Consider the following 14005-nt stretch of genomic DNA (forward strand, 5'->3'; position numbering starts at 1 on the left):
TAAACCACGACTTGTGACAGAACTACTGTAGCTGCTAAACAAGAACTAACATAATCATAATGTATTATTTCAACTACAAAATAAAATACTAACTGACATGCTAATCTTATTACGATATTAAATCTACCCTAGAAGCTAAATACCAACCAAGTCAACCAAGTTATTTATCTTAAAGGTTTCACTAAATGCAACAGTTTTCAGAATTTATTCATTCATTTAATATTTTCTTTATACTTCTGATATTTTTTCTACATTCATTCTCTATATTTCTTTTGAAAAATCAGAAATATATACAAAAAATCTCACAATTCCATAGGCAAAAGTTTTACTGAAAATATCATTTTTATTTTCTTCAGCACTTTTAACAGCCAAAAACCCTGAATTTTAGTAAACCACTAACAGCATGGGGAGTAATTTGGAATGCTTCCATGAGACGGAACGGTGTAAATACGTCTTGGATGTGAGGGCACGGACAGCAATCTCTGTGGGTCCCATTAAGAGTGGTATCTCCATGTGAAAGATAGATCTTGACACTTTTAACCAGCATGAGTAACAAAATGACAAAAACAGATTTACACAACATGTCTGTGTTCGTGTGTGCTGCGGTATCTTTCGATGCGATTTATAACAGGTGATGGTGGGGGTCGCGTGCTGGACAGTTCTTGGATGTCCATAAATTTCAGAAAATTGTGAAGTGGAGTGGGAACGGCTAGCCGCTGAACTACATTGGTCCTCATCAGCTGATCCGGCCCCAGCACTTGGCGAACCTTCAGTCGGCAGAGGTGGAAAAGACGGGGAACTGAATCTAAAATGTGGAGAGAAAGGATCCAGCGACTATTAATGAAGTGCTACTAAAGTAAAATACCAACTCAAGTACAAATTTTGCACCAAAATAAGTGTGTGGCTCCCAGGTCTTCTCTGCTCGCCTCTGGTCCAGAATAATCTTCAGAGAAGGAGAAAGAGTCAACCAGTTTACAAACTCAAGCAGATAATTGAGCACATCGCTGTCTGCCTTCTCCAGCCTGCACAGAACAAAAGACATGGAGCACCTCTTTTAAATCAAGCTTTCCACAAAGGGAAGTGTAAAACAGTAAGAGAGCGTTTACATGTGGGGGTGCAGTAGCAGAGATGGTTCAAGTCCTTTGTTCAGAAGTATGGAAAGCCAACAGGAAGCAAAGTCCACTTGGCTCAGTGCTACACAGACCAGCTCCCTCAGCTCCTTTAGCTTTAGTATTATCTTCCCATGATGATGCGGTACCAAAAAGCCCTTTGAAAACGCCTCTGGCCGAGGGATCCACCTGTGGTCCAGAATCAGCTCCAGCAGGTCCGTTCTGTCAGTGGCTAGGGCGTAAGTCCATTCCTCTGCATTCAAAGTCGCTCCTGCATTGAGCAGCAGCTTTATGGACTCACTGAAAAACAAAACTGTTATGTATGTGATAAAACAATACATTATGCAATGGCACTATTTTGTGCTGTACGTGGAAGAATACCAAATGCGGTATCAGCGCATTGATCTCACTATGTTCTTGGAAAAAATGTCTAATAAACTAAGTCACGTTCCACTGATGTTCTGTTGAGTTTATATAGTTAAGTTATGAGAAGAAACGTAACAAAAACGTTGGCTGAGGGACACATTAATTTTGTTATCTGGATTTGTTCTTCTGCTTTACTGAAAAATCAAGGACTAACGTCATGAAGGAGAACATAGAACTGATTTCTTTTCGAAAGCTTTTATGTTTCAGGACATAACGTTTTTGTTTATAGTAGGCAAAACAAAAAAAAACAAAACTGTAAAGGTGCAAATACGAGAACACATTCTGCACAACACAGGACTATTATTCTTTTACAAAACTTCAATGCTAAAAAAAACAGAATGAACTGAAGTAAAATAAAGTTCATTTCCTGGTCTAAAAGCTCTGACTAGCTCAGTGTTTGGCATCGTTACGGAGATAATGATCAGTCTGAACTTTGAATGGACTCTTGCAACACCTTGATTCTTTTCTTTTTTCAGCCATTCTGTTGAACATCTCCTGTTGTTTTCGGAATCATTGTCATGTTTTATGTTTTTACTTTTTCTATATGATTGTTTTTGATACATCTATGCTCACCTAACCAAGTATTGCTCAAATACATTACATATTTTTTCTCTACTATTTTGAAGGAGGCTTTCAATAAGACAGTTGGACCTTAAATCGTATTTTTCTTTTTAAACATCCTATGCTTGTTAAGTCTCTTTGTGATGGTTCTGAACTTTAACCCCAAACACGCCAACTCCGGCCTGTAGAGTCTGAGTTGTCCATGCTAATTAGATTAGATTAGATAAGTTTTATTGTCACTGCTCAGCCTTTTTAGCAGTTAAATGGGGGGTTAACGATCTGCAAACGTTTAAATTATGTAATACACCTTGTTTTGCTGTCTTTTCTTTCCTTTACGTTTTTTTCTCAGCAGTCACTAGAGAGAAAAGGTACATTTAATAACTTTCGGTGACATTAAGAATAAAATGAAGTAAAATAAACAGAGAACGCCAAAGCTATAAAAAAAAAAAAAATTCACAATGAATTGAAAGAAAATATAAGTAAAACACTTGCTTAACAACATAAAGACTTAAAATCAAATAATAATATAATATAATTAGCTACTGTTCATTTTTTTTTAATCAAATTTTGTGGCCTTCAAGGAAAAGAAGAAAAATGCAAATACGGTGTGTAAATGATCAGATAAATGTGCTTTTAGAGATAAAAGCCAGCCAACTCACCTGCACGCTTTAGTGGATGTATGATGTAATGCCAGCGAGAGCGGAGAAGGGAAACCCAGAATGTCTGCATAGTCCTGAGCGTCTGGGCTGTAGCCTTCCTTTAACAGCAGCTGGATGCTGCTGGTCTGGTCGCTGTGGATGGCCACATACAGCGGACTGACCATGCGTTCGCCCCGGTCACACGTCCTGTCAGTGACCTCTATCAGCCTTTGCAGAATGCTGGGTTTACAGATTTTGCAAAGGTTAATATCAAGAAGGAGATAGAAATGCAGCCAGAATCTGATGATTTAGGTTTAAACACAGCAATAAAACAATAAACAGGAATCAAGGTACAAATTCCACATGATTCAAGAGCAAAGTATTCATTCTTAAAAGCCTAGAAGGGCTCTGATTATCGACTCCTCATGAAGGCAAATTGCTAAAGGTACCTTATATGGCCAAACTCAGCAGCAGCATGAATAGGAAACTGAGGCCAGTCTTTGCTGCAGGCCATGTTCGGATCGGCGCCGTGATCCAGCAAGAGATCCACGCAAGTCTGGTGGCCTTCCTGGGAGGCAATCAGCAGCGGCGTCGCCAGATCAGCTGCCTGCGTGTTCACAGTGGCACCTGAAGAGGAAGTTGAATATATCTTGTTTTGTTCCATATCGCTGCCATGTTTTACTTTAATGAACTTTAACATTCTGTTCTTTGGCTTTCCTCAAACAACAGCTTCCCTTCTTCTACTATACTTTCAACATGGATATCTGCTGTCTTCTTCATGAGCTCACGCATTTGCGCTCTGTGTAGTGTTCAGTGATACTGAATCACTCAACAGCATGATTGTTATCTTTAAGCATAGAGCAAGTTGGATAAAAGGTTTGTGGGCATCTGAGACTCTACTTAAAGTTGGAGAAACATGACTATCCTAGAGGAGATTATCAAATGCCGCACTGTCTCTACATTAACAGACATTCATTTATGCACGTTCATTAAAAACAACTTTCAACAACAACAAAAAAAATATTGTAGGAAATAAATGTTCTTTGTTCAGCTGTTGCCTTGAGATTATTTCAGTCAGCTCAGTGAGGTCAGTGCTAGTCAGTGAGCAGAAAACATCGTCAGCTTGAACACGTCCTCAGTCAAATATAAACAAACTGCACGCACTAATGCTCACCAGCATTAATAAGGAGCTCCAGGCACTCCTTCTGTCCGTACTGTGCTGCCACGAACAGCGGCGAAATCTTGTGGTCATCGTGGGCCTCGAGGTTGCAAACGTCAACAAGAATACGAACGATGTCGCTGTGACCCTGAGGAGGGAGGAAAATTCTTCATCAAAAATCCCTGGAGAAGGTATGACAAGAAATCAGTTCTCCGTGAATCTGATGAATTGCCTTGTAAACAGCTTGATGTAGACAGGTCCACCAGGACGCCGTGTGTACCCTGTTGACCTGTGCTCCTTTCCTGACCAGCAGCTTCACAACCTCCGTGTGCCCGTTGTCCACGGCTGGTGGCAAACCGGTGATCCACATAGGAGAGATGTTTGAATGCTCATAAGGCTCACGGACATATTCAGGCTAAGGTGTGTGTTTAACTGCCTTACCTGCATATAAAGGACAGGACAGGTCATTAGTCAGCTGGTTGAGGTCAGCGTGCGCCTTGAGGAGGAGTCGGACCACCGCCAGGTGTCCTCGCTGCGCTGCCAGGTAACATGCTGATTCCCCCTCGTGAGTCAGCGTGTTCACATAATCACGAGGAGATCCAGAGGAGCTTTCTGCATGAAGTTTAGAAGTGAATATTAAAAGGACATCCTGACAATATCAGGAACAACTTCTTTGCCATTTGCCAGAGTCTTCACAATACTCTGAGCTTTAATGTGGTTTTTTTTTTTAGGTTTAGGTTTAAATATCTGGATATTTAAAAGAACAACATAATATTGACTTGAGCTTATCAAAGTTTTTTGAGCTTCTTCTTCTTTGGAAAAAAAAAAGATAACCTAAACTGTTTTAGACATTTTTGGATTTTGGTAACTTTTCTTACCACTTACTGCAGACAATATTTCCTCCACACAGTCTTTACTGCCGGCTGCTGCTGCCTCATGCAGGGGGTTCCAGCCGCGGTTATCCCGACTGTCCACGCTGGATCCTCTGTGGATCAGCCTCCTCAGCCGCCTCCTGCAGCCAGAGCGGGCTGCAGCAGCAACACTGGACACCGTGTCTTCATAGCATTCTGTGAAGTCCATCCCCTGGCTTTGAGACCAGCAGGTGTTAGGAAGAGAATATAACAGATACAAGAAAAGAAAAAAAGACAATATCATTTTAATTACCTTTACTACACTAATGTGTTGAACATACTATAACTCGTGTCTTATTTTGTTGCTTTAAATTAGGTACATTTACATCTTCTCGGTGAAATAATATATTTAGATTTTTAAAAATTCAAATCAAATCAATGAGAACCTTTCAGTTTTAGCTCTGTTTGTATGTTTGTGGTCCCATTGGAATATGAACATCCGTCCTCCAGTTTTTTACAAGCTCTAAATGGTTTTCATTCATGATTTTCCTGTAATTGGATTACTTCAATTAACTCTGGTCAGCTTCCTGATCCCTGCAGATTACATTACCACGGTATTATCATGCCATTATCCATTAACACGATTTACCCTAGAAATGGCGATAAGTAGTGTTAATGGCCCTTCACATCTATATACGCCTTGTCCAATGTTCCAATGGAATTGATTTAAGAGTAAAAAGTTAAAGGCGGCTAAACACAAGTTGTTGTTACAGAGCTTCTTACAGCTTTGCCTCTGTAACCATGACGATAAAGGGAGGGAAGACTCCGCTGTAATCTCGCATTGCGACTTGTTATACTGTTAAAAAACTAAATGACTGGTATTAAAACATCTCTAACTATCATAAAACACTGCAAAATACGACCGTCGCTGTTATTCTGACAGCAAACGCGTCTCCAGAAAAATAAACCCACTCCCCGTAAAAACAATTAACAACCGACAGAATACGAGTTTTATCAAATTTAAACCTGATTTCTTTTTCTCACCAAAACAAATACGTCTAGGAGCCAGTCGACGTTTGATGGCGTCACGCTTCAGTAAGCTGTCCGTCGCACGGCGCTACGTCACCAAAGCGCTCGAAGCAGCAGGTCTGATTATTTTTTTATTTTTGTTTTATTTCATCGTCTATTCAGTTTGAGCTGGCAGTCCAGTCACATTTGTTAAATGTGTGTGAAGACGCGAGGAGAATGAAGCAGTAAGAGGAACAGAGGAGCGGTGACCAGCGGCCGTTTTTACGGTAAAATCTTGTTGATGTTGATGTTAGCAGCTACATGTAAGATGTTTACTTTTTCTAGAACATAAATCTGATTTAGAGCTGGTTAAAATCAATAGACCGGTGTAAAATTACAATTACTTAGAAGCCGTCTTCTATGACTAGAAAATATTTTATTTACTTCTCTTTTTTTTCTTTTTTTTTTTTTTTTTGACATTTTGACATTTTTTCTTGATTAAAACACATTTATTAGGAACTCCGCTGGCGTTTCCAGAAGCAACGGCTTTATTGCCTTTTTTTCTGTCTGATATTCAGATAATGGGCTGATTTTTCAATCGGCCAATTACAGGCATACCTATAAAGAATACTATATTTGATCTGATTACAAGCCATGGTTGATTTTATTGAAACGTCTGAGAGCTTAAAGTTAACATTTATAAATGTTAGAAAAACCTTCAATAATCCCAACACTGTCCTCAGTGGAGCCTGACTGGAATAAAGTTCCTCCATAGTTCTAAATATTTGATCTCCTAAAAATACACAACCTGAAATACATTTATGCACCTAGTGCATGAAGATTTGGACTTTGGGTGTTGCATGGTCGGCACCTTGGAAGAACCCTTTCAGAACACCCCCAGCCTTGGTTGTCTTGGTAATAATTAATGTCTCCATTAATAGAAATCAGATTTAGGCTTTTAAAAACACAGAAGCACTAACCTACCACTCTGATTTGTCTGTTTTGACGTATTGCTTTGAAGGTAACAACTCCAGCTGCAGCACCATGGTGGACATCGGTGTGAAAAGTGCTTGGGTCTGTCAGACTGAGGGCCATCAGCTGGCTGACATCTTGCTTCCTGTTCACCTGAGCAACAGAGCAGATGATGAAGAAGATCTCAGTCATTCCGACAAAAAAACTGATGAGTGAGAATTTTATTCCTTGTCTTAACTTTTAACTTCTATAATTTACTGAGCATTGATTAGTGAGTAATCAGTGCTGTGTGCTCTGCAGAGTTGCTCCGGTGCTGTTGGAGCAGGTGGAGGAAGGCTCTCCTTGTGTCCTGACTGTCAGCTGCCGCACAGCCTCCTCCGTTGCCATCAGCAGCCTGATGGTGGTCAGCGAGGCTCGAACCATGGAGGTTTACAACCAACTGGAGGAGTACTGTGGGACGGTGCGGGGTTTGAAGGACGAGAGCATTCAGTCAGTTAGGTACGAAACTTACTGTGGACTAACGGCAGGCAGAGTGAGCAGCTTTTTAAACTATGCAGATCTTTGTAGGAGGATTTCCGATTGTACTTTTCTGTCCACGCATTCTTTTTCTTTTCCGTATTGTTGCATCTTTTGTTTGTGAAAGTTTGTGCTTGTAATTCTTTCATATAGCCACACTGTAAAATCTGTGTGCGAATTTGACAAGTTTTAAAATGTACACCGAAGGAGTAAATTTGTCAAGTGTGAGATCAGGTGCTTTTGTTTGTTTCTCACAGTCCAGAAAGAGGTCCTTTCTACAGAAAACAGCTCGTGCTTGACTATCCATCCTCAGCCTGTGAAGTGAAGGTGAGACATAAACCAAAAAATACCCAAAAAGCCTCATACATTTATATTTACACTCAGCGTGATTTGGTACGATTCGGTTCTGTTTCTTCTCAGTTGCTCTCTTTGGCGGGCAGAAGCAGCATTCTGATTCGTCGCGTCGTGCTGCGCCTGCAGGAGCTCCAGCCCGCCCCGACCCGCGGCCCTGGGATAGACCTGCAGCAGGTGCAGAATCTGGTGGAAGAGATGGGAACTAGCTTGTCTCCTGGCGCGCAGAACCTCCTGGACATGGTGCAGTTCCAGCAGAAGGTGGGAAGAAAACATTTTAAAATACCTACATGACAGCTTTGCAGCCAATGATGCAGTTTCTATTTCAAATTGAGCATTCTGTTTTGTTTTTCTGGGGGGTTTTTTAGAATCAGACTGGCTCTCTGGGTGGCTTCCTGCCTCTCCTGATGGGTGGTGGAGGTTTCTCTGCGTTGGCTGGAGGAGTTAGAATGTCTGCAGCAACTGCCAGAAGTCCGCTTCATCCTGCTGATGCCACGGTATCACAATTATCTGACCCACAGAGACTCTGAGGGGATACTGTGGCTGTAACTTGGGCCAAATCAGAACAGCAGCCACTGTGTTACTGATATTAAAACAGTCACGTTTATATTACACTGGATAGTCCAGTAGACTCAGTTCGATTGGGGATGAAAGTTGCAGCACTTGTTACATTTTCACCTGGTGCGGTTTGCTTTCACACTGAACTGTGTCAAACAATCCAGACTAATTGAAAAACCTGTTCACCTCCTCACCCGTGGTGGCGCTGCAGCAATAACTACTGAAGGAAATTACACAGGAACCTCAGGAGACATGCAACTTCTTCACAAAATGTATTCGAAAATAGAGTGGCGTCTATTTTTGTAGGATTTCTGTTTTGTCTTTCATACAAAACCACAAGCCGTTTCCCCCACTAGCGCTGGATATGTGCATTTGTTTTGGTTGTATTTACCCAGAATGCCCTGCGCTATAGTCCGCTTCTTGCTTTTGAAGCGGTTTCCAGCCCACTTGGCATTCACGTGCGCATTCAAGCCGCAGTAGAATTCTTTTTAACTGACCTGAGTCCGAGGATATTAGGTGGACCTGAGCTCTCAGTTTTGGTCCGATTATGCTGCCACACCTCCTCAACCGAGCCGGACTTCCTGCTCTGAGTTCAGTTAAAGTGGAGTAAACAGGTTTTTTGTGAATGCAACCTTAATGAGGTTAGCAAAGTCAAGTCCAGTCCAGTTGATAATGTTTTTTGCTCTTGCCTCAGTTTGTTTTTAGTTATTTAAAATGACCTAAGCTGAATTTTAAGTTTTTCTTTTGTTTTTTGGGATAAAATGTAATAAATTGTGTTGTTGTGTCAGGAGAAACTACCTGAGCTCTGTTTTCAGCTCGATTTTTAGGAAATGTTTCAATTCTTTGAATAATAACTTTTAAATCTGTTTTTTAATCTGTTTCAAGCCTCCAGAGCCCATCAGGTCTGCAGACCTGACTCCGTCTCACAACGGAGGGATGTCAGAGGGCTCGACTTCCCCAGATCTATCAATCTCTGACATCAGCTCCAACAATACCGGTAAGTATCACTTATCTTCCTGGCTTATTCCAAATTATCAGTAAATGATTGGAACACAATTGCAGAATGTATTACTATGTACCTGTGACAGACTGGCGACCTGTCCAGGGTGACCCCGCCTCTTGCCTGGAACATTAGCTGGAGATGGGCACCAGTACCACTCCCGACTCCTTTAGGGACAAGGGTGTTAGAAAATGGATGGATGGATGGATGGATGAATGGATGGATGAATTACTAAGGACACACAAAGTATGAGGTCCTATCCTCGCCATCTGCCTCTGTCACTGCAACCTTCTGCATATTCAGCTACACTCCGTCTTGAACCTTCTTCTTTTCAGTTGCTACCTCATCTCCACTGGAAACATAATGAAATGAATAAAAATCATAGAAAAATGATTACCAAGAACCTGGGCTATTGTCTGGAGAGTCAGGACAAAGGGTATGAATAAACTCATGATGATAGACAATCATGATGCAAAAAAACTGGACAATGTTGTGTGTTTTGTGTTGGTTTTTTTTACTGTTAAAGCAGTTATTTTGAATTTAAGTCATGGTTTCTGTAACTTGTCTTGTTTCTGTCCTCTAGTGACACCTTGTGGCCAAAGGGTTTCATCGCCCAGGCCTTTTATTTTCATCACCGTTGTGGATAAAATCTGTCTTTGATCTGCAGCGAGCAGCGACAACGGGGAGCCAGTGAACCACACCCAGGTGGAGGAAATTATGTCACACTTCCTGAAAGGGCGGAGCCACGGTCAGGCGCTGAGCCCCGAGCTTCTGCCCATGCTCCAGAGTGTCTGTGGACAGGTCACAAAGCTTCGCCTGGATAATACCGCGGCAGCGCTTGAGAGGGAGAAGAAGATGAGGAATGGGACCTGGTAGGTGGAGTTTAGAGAGATCCCTCCCGTCTGCAGGTCTCCATCAAGATCATCTTCTATCATCTTCAGTTGATAGAAGGCTGACTTTGTAATTGTGTTTATGTGTCTCTGACTGTTCAGGTCTGAGTCCTTTGCTACACCCAGATTTGGGGCTTGGCCACAAGTTTTTCTAGCTGCAATAACTGAAGCTGTGTGTTGATTTCTAGATCGGTCCTTATTTTCAAAGATAAAAGCTCTAGTTTTGTTTCTTTTCATCTGGAGAACATCCTCCTAGTTTATTATTTTATCCACTTTGGGCAACGTATAAGTACCACTGGCAGCCAAGCTCTACAGCATGATGTTACCACTACCATGCTTCATGGTCGCTACAGTGTATTTTTTTCTCCCCCCCCCTCCAGGGGTCTTTTTGTGGGCTCTAGTGTCCCTTATACCACAGTAGGCTGACAGGAAAGGGGGAAGGAGAGGGGGAAAGACATGCGGCAAATGTCGTCGGGTCCGGGAATCGAACCCGCGATGGCCGCGTCAAGGACTGAAGGCCTCCAAACGTGGTGCGCTACCCTCTATGCCACCGGAGCACACCCCTGTCGCTACAGTGTACTTATAAGGCCTCATCTCGACTCCTCCAAACATATCTTTTGTCACCTTGACCAAACAGCTCAATCTTTGTCTCGTTCGAACATCCAACTTTTCTCCAGAAGACATTTGGCTGTACGTTCTGCACCTTGTCTGTATTTTGCCAGTATGTTCCACTTTAAGGCTAGATTGAGCCAAAATTATTCTTAGGTTGTTCCCAAATGTAACTAACCAATTCCCTTTAATCTGTGGTGAGCTGTTGGACCAAAAATTATGGATTTCCAAGTTTTCAAATGACCTCACAACCCCTCCGAGGAATCGCTGCTTCTCAAGGTCATAGCTAATGTCCTTCTACCTTGACGTGTGTTTGCAATTAAATCTACTGAATGATTAATTTTTTTTATTTTTTTTTATCCGTATTTAAGTGCCATGTGAGTCTGTTTGGGAAAGTTTGACATTTTCTCTCTGTTTTACCCAAACCTACTTTTCTGTGATGAAACGGGGAAAATTTGTCACCATTTAGCAGATTCTGTGGGAGATGACGCAACGCGTTTTCTGACCCCTTCGTACTTTCAGATCAAACAGGAAGTGCCGCAGGAACACAAAGCACTCGGGTTTCGCAGCCACTCGTGCTCCAAGACGAAACGGAAGCCAGTTTCTTTCACAAGCCAACAGTTTGGTTTTACTTTGGTTCTCTCTACCTGGTAGCAGACTGAAATACATATTCAGACTGAAACTGAGTATGTATTTCACCAGGAAACTACATGACAGAGTCAGAAGAATTCGGGTTTGGTCAGAAGTGGCTGGTTTGCGGGAAACCAACACACAACGGAGTAGATTTATGAGCTTTGTTGCACGTGTGAATCGTAAATATCTTGCAAAACAGCATTAAACTGACTCAGAGCAGTTAGCGCACCAGTCTTCCGGCTCACACTGGTTTGATTTGAAACATAAGAATGGTTCTGTCTGACTCGGCATCAAAAACCGCAGCTGAATAAATGAGGCTCTTTGTCCAAGCGGAGTGGGCTGGGAGAGAAGGTCAGCTGGGTCTGACTCCATGTTGAGGAGAAACGCAGCTCAACGGTACGTCTTCCCTCGTCAGGCTAATAAACTAATACTGTTCAATAATTTAAGCGCTTGGGTTCAGATGTTTAGATTAGTATTCATTTACTGCAGGCGTTTTATACGTCGATAGCAATAGTGCCGTTTCTATAAACTGCTGTTAGACGTAAAGCTGCTGTTTTTGCAGTATCTGCGCCTGTGTTTTGAGGAGAGTCTTGTTTTTCATTTGGACACAGACACTGAGGGATGTGTGTGCCGAAAACTCGGCCCCGTCATTAAGTTTTATTGCATACCAAGAGCCGCTTCTCATCCACACATAATGGGAATAAATGGCTTGTTGATTTAGGGCTTTTTAAATTTATTTGAAATGGTCCGTTACCAGGGTGGAGTAATTAAACAATTACAGTGGTCTTTAAAAGCACAAGTTAAATTTATTTTCTGAGTTTTATGAAGTCTCCAAATTATCCACAGTGACTTAAACGTAGGCAGCACATCTCCACTGATGCTTCCTGGAATGGCTCTCAGCAAGTTGCACCTTGTTACCATCAGAAAGCTCCAGGTATAATTCTGGTTGGATCTTTGCCTGCTTTTCTAGGCAGGAGTGATGGAGCTGGTTCAAACTTGAGGATTTCCTGGCCAATACCAGGAAAACTTCACATTTTTAATTGCGTTTCGATTCGGGCCTTTTGAAGGAGTATTGCCACACCTTAATGTTTGCTAGTTTCATCCACTAAAATCGGCTGGTGTTTTGGATGGGCTGTTCTCTTGGAACACCCAGGTGCATCCAAATTTCAACCATGGAGCTTTTGATGTTGGGTGAAGTTGAAGGTTTTCATCTTGGGTGTTAAGCTTCACTGTGGACAGTGACACCGGCGCTCAAGCAGTTTCCAGTTCATGGCCGGTTTGATCCGTAGCGGTTCCCAAGCATCCCAGGGAATTTCCTTTCAGCATATGGGAAGAGTTTGAATCCTCCTCCAGGCCTCATTAAAGTGGTAACTTGTACCTCTGTAAAATAGTTGGATCTGATGATCTTGCACTCAATCATAACCACTAACAAACCTCGTTGAGTTAAAGATGCTATCAGGAAATGTTAACGCCACTTATTAAGATATTTTGTTGAATATTTATGTATATTTCAACTTGTAGGTGTAATGTAGGTTGGATCGGTTCAATTCATTAGTGGAGTGCGCATTTGACCGCCCCCACCGAACTTTTATTTCTCCCAGTCCGCAGTTGGCGACAAGCGTCCTGCTCTCTGATCCAAGACATTAAAAACAGAACAAACCCGAGTGAGCTGTGTCCTCTTTGCCGTCCCTCTGCAGTGAGTTGGACCCGGTCATGGAGCGCCGCCTGGAGGACATGGAGCGGAGGCTGAAGGAGCACATGGACCGCCGGCTGGACGCTCTGGAGCAGAAGCTTGAAAAGGCCCTGCTGATGGCGGCCCTGAACCACGGCGCTGTGAGCGGGCCGCCGGGACGAGCTGCTCCGATTGGGCCTTCGGATCACAGCCACCCAACTCCAGCTGCCGACTGAGCTCAGACCAGCTATGTAACCGGAGGCCTTATAGCGCTTGTATTAAACCTGACATTGGTGTCAAGAGTTAACAGGGATGGTGACGGAGAGAACAAAAGCACCATTAACACATAAAACTGTAACAAATTTCACCTGAACTGTCAAAACTAGACACTAAATGGTAAAGTGTTTGCTCCTCCAGTCGAATATGGAGTTTCTGCTTTACTGTCATGCTGCCGGTTTAAAGGGAAGTCAATGAGACACTATGTTATGGTTGAGTTTCCTGAGGGCAAAGTAGGGCCACAAAGTGTCTGAAAACAATGCAATAACACTCATCACACCTCAGCGTTTATGACTAAAATCAATCCAAAATAAACTGTAATAAAGAACGAACTCGGATGTCGTAGCAGGCCGCGGAGAAATCTGCAATAGATTGTGATGTAATGCAAGTTTTCCAGCACAGCTGACTGAGGCGTAACACCAGCAGAGGGGGTGTCTGTCCACTTAAAGCATCTCTTTTCACTTTGAAACGTCAAGGAACCGATTCATCCATAAGTGAGACGAACAGCCGAGAGGACTAAACGTCCAGAAATCTGAATTGAAAACTCATCTGTCTGACCTGTTTGAGCTGGCGCGTTCTCCCGACCTCACAGGAGGGGAAGCCGATGATGTAACTTATTTTAGTGATCCCATTTTAAATGTTTTAAATACTGCACATTCATTAATTGTGGAGTTAAACTGTACTGATGTGAGCCACAAATAAAATGTCTTTAATACCAACGGAGCAGCGTCGAGTGTTGTGCAGAAAACTTTCAACACAACGGAGGTAAAGTTGAG

General features: G+C 42.4%; 2 protein-coding genes across 7 annotated transcripts; one reads left to right on the forward strand and one right to left on the reverse strand.

Annotated features, from left to right (window-relative positions):
- Positions 1 to 323: 323 nt before the first annotated feature.
- Positions 324 to 5874, reverse strand: asb3 (ankyrin repeat and SOCS box containing 3). 5 transcript variants are annotated; one of them, XM_044103480.1, is made up of 10 exons: positions 5528 to 5769; positions 4772 to 4980; positions 4335 to 4505; positions 4126 to 4238; positions 3909 to 4041; positions 3184 to 3361; positions 2756 to 2974; positions 1107 to 1409; positions 889 to 1022; positions 324 to 805 (listed from the first exon to the last, which is right to left on the reverse strand). In XM_044103480.1, the coding sequence occupies exons 1-10, from the start codon at positions 5584 to 5586 to the stop codon at positions 573 to 575; spliced, it is 1752 nt and encodes a 583-aa protein (XP_043959415.1). In that variant the 5' UTR covers positions 5587 to 5769; the 3' UTR covers positions 324 to 572. The 5 variants fall into 5 exon arrangements, with proteins under 5 accessions (XP_043959415.1, XP_043959416.1, XP_043959417.1 ...); XM_044103481.1 differs by lacking the exon at positions 5528 to 5769 and adding an exon at positions 5191 to 5355; XM_044103482.1 differs by lacking the exon at positions 5528 to 5769 and adding an exon at positions 5789 to 5874 and having other exon boundaries at positions 325 to 805.
- A 33-nt stretch (positions 5875 to 5907) lies between these two features.
- lg20h10orf88 (linkage group 20 C10orf88 homolog) lies at positions 5908 to 13948 on the forward strand. Of its 2 annotated transcripts, XM_044103486.1 has the most exons (10): positions 5913 to 6039; positions 6584 to 6667; positions 6774 to 6936; positions 7025 to 7222; positions 7498 to 7567; positions 7661 to 7852; positions 7960 to 8088; positions 9035 to 9146; positions 9817 to 10021; positions 12979 to 13948. In XM_044103486.1, exons 2-10 carry the CDS (start codon positions 6613 to 6615, stop codon positions 13187 to 13189), a joined length of 1335 nt encoding a protein of 444 aa, XP_043959421.1. In that variant the 5' UTR covers positions 5913 to 6039; positions 6584 to 6612; the 3' UTR covers positions 13190 to 13948. The 2 variants fall into 2 exon arrangements, with proteins under 2 accessions (XP_043959422.1, XP_043959421.1); XM_044103487.1 differs by lacking the exon at positions 6584 to 6667 and having other exon boundaries at positions 5908 to 6039.
- Positions 13949 to 14005: the final 57 nt, after the last annotated feature.

Source organism: Gambusia affinis, linkage group LG20, assembly GCF_019740435.1.
Source record: "Gambusia affinis linkage group LG20, SWU_Gaff_1.0, whole genome shotgun sequence".
Classification (NCBI taxonomy): domain Eukaryota; kingdom Metazoa; phylum Chordata; class Actinopteri; order Cyprinodontiformes; family Poeciliidae; genus Gambusia; species Gambusia affinis.

Coding starts and splice junctions, on each gene's coding strand:
- asb3 (XM_044103480.1), bottom strand. CDS start 5,586: ATGCGAGATTACAGCGGAGTCTTCCCTCCCTTTATCGTCATGGTTACA. Junction 4,981..5,527: donor ATGGTTACAGAGGCAAAGCT/GTAAGAAGCTCT, acceptor CTGGTCTCAAAG/CCAGGGGATGGACTTCACAG. Junction 4,506..4,771: donor AATATTGTCTGCAGTAAGTG/GTAAGAAAAGTT, acceptor AACTTCATGCAG/AAAGCTCCTCTGGATCTCCT.
- lg20h10orf88 (XM_044103486.1), top strand. CDS start 6,613: ATGGTCGGCACCTTGGAAGAACCCTTTCAGAACACCCCCAGCCTTGGT. Junction 7,223..7,497: donor GAGAGCATTCAGTCAGTTAG/GTACGAAACTTA, acceptor TGTTTCTCACAG/TCCAGAAAGAGGTCCTTTCT. Junction 10,022..12,978: donor AAGATGAGGAATGGGACCTG/GTAGGTGGAGTT, acceptor GTCCCTCTGCAG/TGAGTTGGACCCGGTCATGG.